General features: G+C 35.4%; 1 protein-coding gene across 1 annotated transcript in view; it reads left to right on the top strand.

Annotated features, from left to right (window-relative positions):
* LRPPRC (leucine rich pentatricopeptide repeat containing) overlaps nucleotides 1-13,450 on the top strand; it is a 104,463-nt gene that overhangs the window by 30,445 nt on the left and 60,568 nt on the right. Inside the window, exons 12-14 of the mRNA XM_004436705.3 lie at nucleotides 931-1,049; nucleotides 2,863-2,956; nucleotides 6,297-6,363. Of these exons, the coding sequence (XP_004436762.1) occupies nucleotides 931-1,049; nucleotides 2,863-2,956; nucleotides 6,297-6,363 (280 nt within the window). The remainder of the gene's footprint in view (nucleotides 1-930; nucleotides 1,050-2,862; nucleotides 2,957-6,296; nucleotides 6,364-13,450) is intronic.

Genomic DNA, 13,450 nt, shown 5'->3' on the forward strand with positions numbered 1-13,450 from the left:
TGTACTAGAGTGCATTACATAACAGATTTATAGAAATGTAATTTTTCTGTAGATGATATTATAGGGCAAAAACGGACTATTTCGGGGAAGTTTTAATAATGTGAAAGTAATGAAGCTAAAGAAGTAAGTTTTAAAGAGGAAAACAAGAGAGTCCTTTTCTTTTATTAAACTTTGTCAAATTAGGTAACACCTGAGTAGTTTGACAGTTGTAGAATTAATTGATCTGATATAAACAAATCTGTTTGAAGCTAGCTATAGCTTTGGAAAACATGAAATGTCCTTTTAAGAAGTTAAAAGATTTTTATGAGTGGGAGAAGGGAAGGAACAAACAACTTACTAGATTTTTATAGTTCTAAATGTAATGAGACAGTAATTTATTATAATCAATTGTTCTGGGTTCATTTTTTATTCTTATGTTATGAAATATGAAATCAGAAGTTAGTAACAATTAGGAAATTTTTTACATTAGTGCTTAACCTAAAAAAACACTTCTGTCTTTGACAGATCCCCTCTCACCCTACTCCTCTAATGCCTTCTCTCTACAGTATTTATTCTTGTCGAGTTTCACTGTGTAGATCCATCACTGCTCTGTAATAGCAATGATGTTTTATGATCTGTGTTCAGTTGGGGTACCAGAAATGTTAGGCATATTGCTTAATTGTCTTAAGTTTTCTTATAGTTATAATTTCTAGGATATTTCCTTAGTACTCGCTACTGAATTGAGAGAGATGAAGAAAAGAGCAATTTATTTTTTTCATTTATCGTCGTATTTCCTGACTCTGTTGCTTTTCTGCTTTCTCTTTTAGACAAACAAAATGCTAAGTACTTTTCCTACATTATAATTCAGAAAGTAAATGATCTGAATTTTCTGATCTTTTGTTAATTTATTTCAAGTTCTTCATCACTGTGCTTCTAAATTTTATCTTACAGGTATAATTGAAATCCTGAAAGAAATGCATGAAATGGGAGTAAATCCTGATCAGGAGACATACGTAAATTACGTGTTTCCAGCTTTTAATAGTGTAAAATCAGTTCATGCTGTTTTGCAGGTGAGTACAAGTGTTGTCTTAATTTCCTAATTGAAGAGAGTATCTTTCCTCCCTAACGTTTCATGGTAACCAAAAAAAGTCATGGAGGACTAAAAATGGTCTGTCTATATACAATTTTCTAAAGCTTTGTAAAAATATTGGTTAGTGTTAACATCTGTAGTGGGTAAACTTAAAAAATGTAAAAAGGTTCAAGTAGCATTTTTCTTGTGTGTTCAAAAGACAATATGTCAGTATAGAAAAAGTTTAAATGAAACAATATTCACTCCTTAATCCCACTCTACAATGCAACTGCAGTTTTCATGTTTTGAATATTACTCTTCACTTCTATGTGAATTTTCATAATACACTCATTGTGTATTTACTGTTCTATGGTGTTTTTTTTTTAATAATCTTTTGTTTGACTCCAAAGCATTATTTTCCTGCCAAATACTTCCTGTCCACACAAGAATAGGCAAGGCATTTATGAAGGGGCATATGAAGAAATCAACTTGGACAGTGCATTGGATCAGCAACGGTTGCACTTTCCATTTTCAAAACAAAGTGCTATGCAATTAGGAACAACGTGGCAGAGCGCCAAATACTTGAATAAGAAATATTTTGTTCAAAAGATCTGTTTCCTAGGTGGTTATTCACATAATGCCTTGATTTTTTCTGATATTAATGGAGTATTTTTTCTTTCTTTGAAATAGTTACGTAATTACAATCCTCTTAAAGGTAGAGTTCGTCTTTAGTGTCTTTACCTGTCTTCACTGAATATTTAGCAGAGTATTTTGAGCCTACGCTACACATATTTTACTGTTAAAAAAGTAATTTTCCCACATATTTTTATTTCCCCAAAACCTGCTTTTTTCACTTGGCACCTTTCTATTATAGTATGTAATTCCACAAATTATTTTTTATGCTTGCATGCTGTTTTGTTGTCTGGATATACCATAATTTATTTTTATTCGTTGCTTATTATTGATTAGTTGGTTTTTAATATTGTCCCATAATACAGTGATTCAATAAATATATTTGAGCTAAATTTTGGCTCATATACTTAAATTATTAAATGATATTGGGACAAATGATTAACCATTTGAAGTTAAAGTTAAATTTGATCTTTACCTCACTATATACCCCAAAATACCATTTTAGATCGATGTGTTAATTTTTTTTTTTTTTTTTTTTTTTTTTGTGGTGAGGAAGATCACCTTGAGCTAACATCCATGCCAATCCTCCACTTTTTGCTGAGGAAGACCGGCCCTGAGCTAACATCTATTGCCAATCCTCCTCCTTTTTTTCTCCCCCTTTTTCTCCCCAAAGCCCCAGTAGATAGTTGTATGTCGTAGTTGTACATCCTGCTAGTTGTTGTATATGGGACACTGCCTCAGCATGGCCTGACAAGGGGTGCATCAGTGCGTGCCTGGGATCCGAAACCAGGCCGCCAGTAGCGGAGCACACGCGCTTAACCGCTAAGCCATGGGGCCAGCCCCCTAATGCATTGAATTTTTATTTCCTTGTGAATAAGAGAATTGTTCTAGTGTCTTCAATAGTAAGGAAGGAATAGTAATAGAAGGAAGGCATTGTAAGGGTAACAGATTATCTGAATTTGAAGGTAAGCATTTAATTTGAAACGTTGGAACTCCATCTCATAGCTTTTGCTAAAATTCAATTATTCAGTTTATGTATTGTTCTGGAAAATGATTTTTTAAAATGAAGGCTTATCAGAGAATATAGTGATATAAATAAATGGGAAAATAGGAAATTTGAATGGCATATCAAAATATTTTTAGCTCAGGCATATTATCATTGAAATATGCTTTATCCCTAGGAAAATGGATGTCTACCTGAAAGTAATATATTTTCTCAAGCTGAATTGAGAAGTGAAGCAGTAAATGGAAACTTAGACTATGTTTTATCATTTTGTAAGTATGCAACATTAGCAGTAAACTTGGCAGGTGTTGATTTCAGTTACTATTGAGGGCACACAGGGTAGTTCATGCCCTCAGTGCCTACCTCAGGGTAGTTCCAGGTAACTCCCTTGAAAGCAAGAAAGTTTTTATATGTTTTATTTAAGTCAGACTGTTAAGACAGTTTATAAGTTGAACTTATATAGATAATTTGGAAGTAATTTTGAAGTTAAAAGGACTTCAGTGTTAGATTGGACTGGGGACCCAGAAGACTTGTATCCTATTTACAATTAATTAAGCTGCTGATTATGGGACCTGGAACAAGTCTTTACCTTTCTTTACTTCAATTTCATGAAATGGAGATAGTATTACCTATCTATCTACCTTATGGGAGTTGTTGTGAAAATCAAATGAGAGAGTGTTTCTGAAAGTGTTTTCTAAACTAATACCTATCATAACCATAAGTTACATGAAGCCATCTTCCAGTCCTCATTTACAAAAACACAGCAAATGTTTTTACTGAACACTTAAAAATGCTAGGGTGCTTTACAGTGTTAATTGCATGTTAATAAAATTACCTCCATTGATAGATGAAGAAAGGCATAGAGAGGTTAAATGATTTGCCCAAAGTTAGTGATTGAGCCAGAACCAAGATCTTCTCACTTTAACCTTATTCTTTTCATCGGTGTCTTTAAGATATTTCTTGAAGTCTTCATTTTTGAACGTATCCATGACATTATACTTGACAGTTGTTCAGATCTTGTGAAAAAGATATTTAAAAACAAAACACGAACATCAGTTTCTAGCCCCCTAAATGTTAAAAGTTAAGCTCTGATTAATGTATTCAAATTGTATGGGTGGAAGCCTTGTAAAAACCAGATGATTGGTACATATTGCCTGTGTATATGTTATTTAAAATAGATCATTGTAATGTAAGGGAAAGGCAAAGTGTTCAGTATGCAAAGTGATGACTGTTAGAGGTGTAGTTGTTTGAGTTGAATGTTGAGTGTTAATGCTGGCTGCTATCTGAGTGTATTGATTTTGCCTTTCACTCTGTATAATATATAGATTTTCCACACTGACAAGGTGAAAACGTAGAAGCATTAGCAGAGGAATCTGGGCACAGAAGGTGCATACATGAGAGCTGCCTTTTCCCTTTATCATACCATCCATTCCACTTCATTGTCAACTTCTTGATTTTTCAGACTTGTTTGTTGCTAAGGAAACTAGATGCTTTTTATCAGCAGCCTTCAGTGTGCTGAGATATTTCTAGTCACCTTTTTAATGAATAAAAACTTGACAATATTCTGTAAAATAGTAATTTGAATAGTATAAAAGTAAATTTTCAAGAGGTTGTTTATTAAATTTGAAAAAGAAAAATTCCAGGAACTTTAAGACAGAAGAGTATTTCAGCTCTCTCCTGTCAGTGCCTCCCCCCCCCCCCACTTTGATTTACAGGTCTTTGAAGAGCAGTTAGTTCTATAATTGCTGGTATTTGATGTAGGCAGCTCGTAGGTATGCACTTTTGGTTACTACATCATAAGGAATGGCAGGTAGTAGGGAAGAGTAAATGGCTTATCTTAATCGAGTTTGTGGAGTAGTAGGAAACATGTTCCCACTTGTGTTTGTAGGCATGGAAAATGGATTTGATCAAGCAAAATTAAAGGTTACTGAAAGGCATGTGCTGTCATGCACTGTATAATGATGTTTCAATGATGGACCACATATATGACGGTGGTGCCATAAGATTAGTACCGTATAGCCTAGGTGTGTGAAGTAGGCTGTTGCATCTAGGTTTGTGTAAGGACACTTTATGATGTTCACACAACGACAAAATCACCTAATGATGAGTTTCTCAGAACATCCCCGTCGTTAGGTGACACGACTGTAGTTGTGTCTGCTTTCAAATTCCTTGGGTGACTAAATGCAGGTCATTTTTAAAAAGATTTTTAGATTTTCAAATGCTGTATAAAACCACTCAGAAACTTATGCTCCCTGTTCAAGGGATATAACAGTTGATCTAAAATAATTCTCCTGTGTGTGTGTTAAATTTTTATTCATATTTAGGGAAGATGAGCAAATAGTCTTAAAATCTACTGTGACTTTTCCCATGAGTTTTCTTTTTTTAAGTTAGCCAGGTATCTTAATCTTCACCTAAAATGTATTTATTAATTTTGTCTTCAGAATTTGCCTCCACTAAGAATTCCTCTGTAATTCCATCCATCTTGTATCATTCAGTATCCACATGACATATATACTGAAAAGATTAAATCAATTACTTATGGGACCATTTTAATACAATGACAGGGAAAAATGAATTCAGGAAAAACGCCTACTTTGATTCTTTCCCTTGCTAGTTACAGCAAGGGTTATGTGAAGTATCAGGCCTCGTGTGTTAAGGCCTGATTCTTGCACTAAGGCAAATCAGGCTCACAATGTCAGCATTGAAACATACAAGGTTGTAGACTGTTAAATGCCAGAATGAGCAGTAGAGCAAACAAATGCTCAGAAAAGTGAAAGATCAATATAAATCAGCTACATAACAGGTAAAGACCTATTTTATTATGACTTTAGGTTGTCACTTGCATGAATGCAGGTCATTAATCACAGTGGAAAATGGAATGAGAAAATGTGAATGATTCAACAGAACCTACTACCACTTACAGAAAAAAAAACTTTTCCCTTCATCTACAGTCTTTATTTATTTATTTTTTGGTGAGGGAGATTGGCCCTGAGCTAACATCTGTTGCCAATCTTCCTCTTTTTGCTTGAGGAAGAGTGTCCCTGAGCTAACATCTGTGCCAGTCTTCGTCTATTTTGTATGTGGGATGCTGCCACAGCATGGCTTGGTGAGTGGTGTATAGGTCTGCACCCAGGATCCAAACCCGCAAACCCTGGGCTGCTGAAGCAGAGCACGCGAACTTAACCACTACACCACCGGGCCAGCCCCCATCTACAGTCTTTAAAGGACAGAAGTCCTGTAGGGTAGTTACAGTCTCTCCCTTTGTAGTGCTACATATCCAATAACATACAGCCTCGGTATGTGTAACTGGCTGACTCAGAGTATGCTGGTAGATTAGTTATTGCCATTTTTACAAAAGAATATTTATAAAATTCGTTAATTGTATATGTTCATGAAAATGAAGTAAAAATGTTTTAAAAAGGTAGCTTCTATTGCAAATATATATAACTGCATTATCTAATTACTTTTGTATGAAAACATTTCCATTTTAAAAATGAAATTTCCAAAATGAAAATTAAAGCATATTGGTATAAATGTGTTTCCCAATAAGTTGATAATTTAAGTGTTTTTGGTTTTGGTCTGGAATTTAATGGTGGCTATTTTCTTTTGCAGTGGAATCAAATACATTGCCTTTCTCATTTAACTCTTTGAGAGGCAGCCTAATTCTAGGCTTTAGAAGGTAAGATGATCCCCTTATATAATGTTCTTTGCCTGAATATGGACTGATTTCTCCTTCCTTTTCGACCTACTATATGAGGAAAGAGACAGTGCACTTGTTACCTGAAATAACCTTTTATTTTTCCTGCTAAGTAGTTGAATTGTGTTTAGGTAGTCTTTTATATCACCTTTTCCAAGAAATACACATAAATTTGGTATAGGTCTTGTTTCAAAGAAGAAAGCACTATTCGAAATTGGCAAGTTGGGGTTATAGATAAATTTGCACATATGTTTGATTTATACTTTTTGAGTATTTAATTACAAGGTGACTTTTATTCAGTATAATACTGCTCTCCTCCTCTGTGTGCTCGGGGAATATTAATGACCTTTCCCTCCCAAGTTTGTTGTTTTGAAAATATTCAAACATAAAAGTTGAAAGAATAGTAAAGGAAACACCCATATACTCTTTATGTAGATTCACGATTTGTTGATGTGTTGCCATATTTACTTGCTTTCTTTCTCATACACTTTTTCTCATATATGTATACACACACATGCATGTACATAAACACAATTTCTCTTCTTTTTTGCTGAACCACTTGAAGTTGTAGACATCATGATACTGGGTCCTTCAGCTTAAATCTCTTAAGAATAAGGTCATCATCTATATAATTGTAATACCAATATCGCTCCTAAAAAATTAACAATACTATAATATCATCTAATATACATGGTCCATGTTCAGATTGTCCTAGTTCTAAAAATTTCTTTTATAGCTGTTTTACTTTTTGATTGAGAATTCAATTAAGTTCATGCATTGCATTTGATTGCTATGTCTTTAGTTTCTTAATCCAGAACAATTCCCCCCTTTTTTTGCTCTTTTATGACACTGACTTTTTTTGAGGAGTCCAGGCTACTTTCTCTGTAGAATGTCCCTCCCACGTTTTGTATTTGATTTTTTTCTCATGATCAGACTCAGATGGAACATTTTTAGCAAGAATACTTCATAGGTGATAGACATTTCTTACTGCATCAAGAGATACACTGTCAGGTGTCCAAAATTGGTGCCAATCAGCTAAGTTTTATCACTTGGTTAGGGTGGTAGCCCTATGTCTCTCCCTTGCAAGGTAACCTCACCCTCTTTGTAATTAGTAAGAAGTCTGTGGGGTGATACTTGGAGACAGCCTCTCTATCCTATTTCCCAGCATCTTTTTTCACTCAGTGGTTTTAGCAGCCATTGGTAGTCCTTGTTGAATCAATTGCTAACAGTCGTGTTTGCAAGAGGATGAGTTTCTAATTTTGTCATTCTTTCTGCATTTATAAAGTTAATGACTTCTGATACTAATCTCAGTAATTTTTAGTCTCTTCATTGGTGGGAGCACTAGGGTTTTCTGTGAACGTCTCCAGAACTGCTGTTGCAGTCAAGAAGAGGCAGAATAAGTAGGTGGGATTCTGTGTTGCTGCCTTTTCTTTAGCCAGGGTAGTTCCGTTCTTTTCAATTACAGTTTTTTGTGAAGTTTAAAAAAACAAACCAATGTCTGTGCCTTTAAAAATAAAGTTTGAAAAATACAGAATACATAATCATGTGGATAAAAAATGCTGGTAGAACCAGATTTTAAAGAAAGAACCTATAATGCATTATGAAGTGAAATATAATAACATTTTCATATAGTTGTCCTTGAAAAAAGACTTCAAAAAGTTTTTCGTATAAACGTCTAGGTTGTGGGTATTTCCTTCTTTAACTTCACTAACGTTAAATTTTTTAGGTAGTTTGAATGTCATTTGTTATAGACTTCTTAAACAAAGCACTTGGACTATGAAGTTGATCCTCACTCCCGTGTCCTTATCAGTACTCGGCTAAAGACTGAGGACGACTCTGTGGATCTCCAGAGCTCTCTTTGTCAAGGTCTCTCCTCTCTGATACTCTGCCCTGTGAGAATAAGTTTTAACTAGTTCCTTCCAGGAAAGTATTTTAAATCTGTAGGCTCTAAAACTATATTATGTTGATGAATTTTTCTTACTGTAGATAAAGAAAAGTTTCAGGTTGTAGTAATTTGGCATTATCTGTAAGAATATGTGCATAATTTGAAGCATTTGTGACTAGAGGTGCTTTCTTTCTTTCCCTCCCACCCCCGAAACTACTAAAAATTCAAAACGTAACCAACGTTACAATCCGCTGTTGTTACAATCCATTATCTTGGCATTAACGTAACCTTCTATTTTTTCATTCAGTGCTGAATCAAGCAGTATATATATTTTAAAATCCCTTTGTTAGTATATTCAGTATGACTTGAAATAGTCACCTATCACATGCTTCTTAGGACCCTGTTGTATTCTAGCAACTTTAGAATTGGCTGAGGAGGAAAAAACTGAGTGCTGATTGGCATTCCCACTAGACTTCAAGTTAAACCTACCTGTAACTCCTATAAAGATTAACATATAGGAGATTTGCTTAAAGTTACTCTTTACCGAAAATAATTACTCATAGTTATCAGATATGTAAGAAGTTACAGAACATTAAATGAGATTATAGTCACTTTAGCTGATCCTAAGGGAAAGTTGAATATGCTTTTCAGTATTGGAATGCAATTTTTGGAATAGTTATCTACCCTATTTAGTATAACCTGCCTGCTGTGGAGGTAGGTCCAGGGTCTATGAGGCATAGTTCCTAGCATGTGTTCTGTAATCTGTTTTGGCCCAGATTAATTTTTTTTGCTATTCCACAATATTTTTGAAAAACAAGCACTGTTTTCTTTATGCCTTTTGAGAGTAGTGTTGAAGTGGCAAGCTGGTATTTCTGTAAGGTGATATTCTCAAGAAATGGTCATTGATTACTAATCAAGTGTAATTCGTTCTGAAAGTTTTCCAATTTATCAAATTGTCCGTTAACATATATAGGCAAAATCGCCTGTAGAAAACTATTTAAATTCAATACTGCTTAGTTAGGGTGAGATTATTCAAGATTATTAGGGAATTTTTACTTTTAAACTTTTTAAAAAACTAAGACTACTTTTAAGAGTATTTTAAAAGGCATTTAGATCTGACTAATAAAGTTAGTAAATTCTTATGTCAAATCCAGGGCAAGAATAAAAACTTTCAGTTATAAAAGAAATAAGTCACGAAGATGTAATGTACAGCATAGGGACTATAGTCAATAATATTGTAATAATGTTGTATGGTGACAGATGATAACTAGACTTAGCGTGGTGATCATTTCATAATGTGTAAAAATGTAAAATCACTATGTTGTACACTTGAAACTAATATAATATTGTATGTCAATTATGCTGCAATAAAAAAGATCCAGGACAAGAAGATGTAGTATGAATAAGACTTGCTTTCCTCCTAACAATAGCACCAGCTGAACAAAGTTCAAATGAAAAGAGGGCAGTATACATTTTATATATTACTGAAAACACCACCACCAGAAATATTGAGTCACTTCTAAGAGACGAAATGTCACTAAAGCCAGTTTAAAACTTGGCTGGGAATATAACATATCAAAAAGAGAAGTGTTTCAGAATTGGCCTGGAGGCATTTACGTCTTTGTAGTCCACAGGAAAAGTTATAAGGAGGGATTTTCTGACCCAGTGACAACAGTCTGAACTTGGCAAGTGGGAGTCTGTACCGTTGAAGTGGTGCTGCTTTTCATGTGTTGAAAAAAAATCAAGTTCCTAACGCTAGCTTTATCGAAATGCCGCCAAGTCAAATGCCAGATATTAAGATCTTGTTTTCAGTCAGCCAGTGAGGCTCCGCTTGTGACATTTTTACAGGGGAAGGGGAAGTATTTGATAAACTGCAATTTGTGAGTGCTCAGATAATATTAGGTCTTATTAGTGTGTGCAAAGGCTGGGACTGTGAGGTAGTCGGTAATTCAAGGATGAATAGGAAACTTCTTGCCCCCGAATTGTTTATAGCTGGAAACCAGAAGGTAAGAAAGCATCTGCAAACCAATCTTGGTAATTATGGATGTATAGAGGAGAAGGGACTGTCTCTTTCTGCCCAGGTTAAGGGAGGGATGGGTCAGGGCAAGATATGCAGAGAAGGTGCTGGGCTGAGCTTTGAAGGATAAGTAAGAATTTGTCCAGGGGAAAGGAATGGTGTTCTAGGCAGGGCATTGAGGCTGAGAGAACAGTGCATTTGGGACCTGAAGGTAGATTAATATAATGGTAGCCCAAGAAACCAGAAATAATGGCAACAAATAAAGCCAAAATGGTAGCCCGGGGCTCTTCATAAATGATCTCATTCTAAGTTATAAGGTTTGGACCTTGAGTCATGGCTTTGGGCCACTGAAAGATTACATAATGAAAGATTTACATAATGAAGATAAGACTGAAGGTGGATATTTGAGTGGGGGAGAAGAGGATGCAGGGAAGGGTAGATGGGGGAACAAGACAATATGAAGAAATGGTCAACAATTTGTGGGATCCTTTGAGGTGCCGTTTGAGGTGCCTGTGAAACTTCAGGTGAAGATACTTGACTTAGCCTTTTTTTTTTTTTGTGAGGAAGATCAGCCCTGAGCTAACATCCATGCTAATCATCCTCTTTTTGCTGAGTAAGACCGCCTCTGAGCTACCATCTATTGCCAATCCTCCGCCTTTTTTGTCCCCAAAGCCCCAGTAGATAGTTGTATGTCATAGTTGCACATCCTTCTAGTTGCTGTATGTGGGACGTGGCCTCAGCATGGCCGGAGAAGCGGTGTGTTGGTGTGCGCCCGGGATCTGAACCTGGGCAGCCAGTATCGGAACGCCGGGCACTTAACCGCTAAGCTACGGGGCCGGCCCTTGACTTAGCCTTTCTAAATCTGCTTCCTCTTCTGAGAAACAAGGAATTTAAATATCTTCATGCAGAATTGTCTTAAAAATAAAAAATATAATCACTGGGAACCTAGTATAGAGGATGGCTTTTAAGCAGCAGATGGGGAAGGAGAATTTCTGAAAGTGATTGAGTAGCATCACTGGGAGACTGGCAGATAACGATGAACAACAATACAAATCTCAAAACTTAGTCAAAGAGGACCTAAAAGTGTTGAATTTTGAGTTGAGATTAGTGGTAATTTTAGCAAGAGTACTTTCACTGGAAGTTTGGGGCCTGACGCCAGATTGCCATGGATTAGGGAGTGAACGTGCAGTGAAGAAGTGTTAACTATTCTTTTACAAAAGCTTAGTTTTAAAAGATTCTGTGTGTATTATTATTTTTTTTTTTTGGAACTTGTGCCATCCGTCTTGAAGCTTCATATTCCAGGTAGTACTTGTAGTCATTTTCAGTTGTTTTGGATATATGTACAGTTTTGAAAGTGTATCTCCATGCCTTCTCTAGGTACTTCATGCCAGGTTTGAAGGCAATTTAATTTCTTGGCAATAATTTTTTATTCTACATTAAGTTGATATTTTGATGAAAATTATGAGTAAAGTAGGTTTTCTTAAAAAGGAAGCCCAGCTTAATGTTGAGAGTTGGAATAGAGATGCAGAATTTAGGCCAGAGATAGTATGTGTTTATTTTTTATTATGGAGTTTTCAAACATTCACAAAAGTAGAACTCCCAAGTCCAGATCACCCAGCTTCAACAGTTAAGATGTTGGTAATCTTGTTTCATCTACTCCTGCCCCGCTACCACCACGCCCCCCCCCCTTTTTTTTTTTTTACCTGGACTTAGTTTAAATTACAGAGCTTTTGTGTTTCTATCTATAAATACTTGAGTATACATCTCAGAACTCATTTTAAATAAAACAATATAACCACTTGTAATATCACACCTGACAAAATTGACAGTAATTAAGAAGAGGAATTCATCAAATTCCCAGAGGGGTGCATGATACAGAAAAGGTGACAAAGCACTGCAAGTCTTGCCACTTAATATTGTGCATGGGCCTCTCACTTCTTTGCAAACTCTGATTCTTGACCCCCCCCCCCCCCGCCCCGCCGACTTCCTTAGCTGTGGTAGGCATCTACAAATTAAGATTACTTGGAATTAAAGCTGATTCTACCCTAACCAAAAATGATGCCTACTTTTTTATCAATGTAGATTAATTTTAGTGTATCTTACCCTTCTCTGTGTAGCATTTTATCTTCGTATATTGGGTTCTCACTCTTCTTTCACTTATTATTGGGCAAAAAAAAAAATCTTTTTTTTTTTTTGCATATGGAAATGTCAAGTAGTCAGAGGAGGCTGCCCTGTAATCAGTGGACGGGTAAGATGAAAACTCTCTTGTAATAGTGGAGAGATTGTTTTCTGCTACAGCCTAGAGATGCGATTTTTTGGTCAGTTTATCATTTCTTCTGTTAACTGATTTCTCAAAAAATTTTCCCAAATCAGAATAAATGCTATACTAAAGACAGGGTTTCATAAACATTTTTTCCCCTATAGGTAAGATTCCATCTTCTTTTTTAAAACTTTTTCTTAATGTGCTTCAGTGAAAAGGATGATTTTATCGTAAGGAAGAGGATTCTAGATGGGCATGGAACATGTTTTTATTTTTCATTTTGAAATAATTATAGCATCACAGGAAGTTGCAAAGATAAGATACAGAGGGCCTGTGTACTCTCCACCCATTTTCCCCCAATGGTTACATCTTAACCATAGTACATTATCAAAACCAGAAATTTTACATTGGTACAATGTGTGTGTATAGTTTTGACATTTTATCATTTGTATAGATTCAGATAACCATCACCACAATGAAGATACAGAACTATACCATCACCACAAATATCCATCTCCACCCTACTTCTTTATATTCATACCACTCCCCCCCATCCCTAACCCATAGCAACCACTAATTTGTTCTCAATATCTATAATTTTGTTATTTTGCAAAGGTTATATAAATGGACTTATAAAATATATCATATTTTGAGATTGGCCTTTTTTTACTCAGCATAATGCCCCTGAAATCCATCCAAGTTGTGTCAGTAGTTCACTCTGAATATGTTTTGAAAGTAAAAATAAGTACCCTGTTAACTCACTATGCCAAAACTCAGTCCACCCAAAACTGCCAACCTCAAGTTTAAAAAAGCCTGTGAATTTTTGTGGATATAGGTTTAAAGATTTTATTTTTTATTTATTTTTTCCCCCCAAAGCCGCAGTAGATAGTTGTATGTCATAGGTGCA

This window comes from Ceratotherium simum, chromosome 11 (genome assembly GCF_057802395.1).
Source record: "Ceratotherium simum simum isolate JZ-2026a chromosome 11, ASM5780239v1, whole genome shotgun sequence".
Lineage (NCBI taxonomy): Eukaryota > Metazoa > Chordata > Mammalia > Perissodactyla > Rhinocerotidae > Ceratotherium > Ceratotherium simum.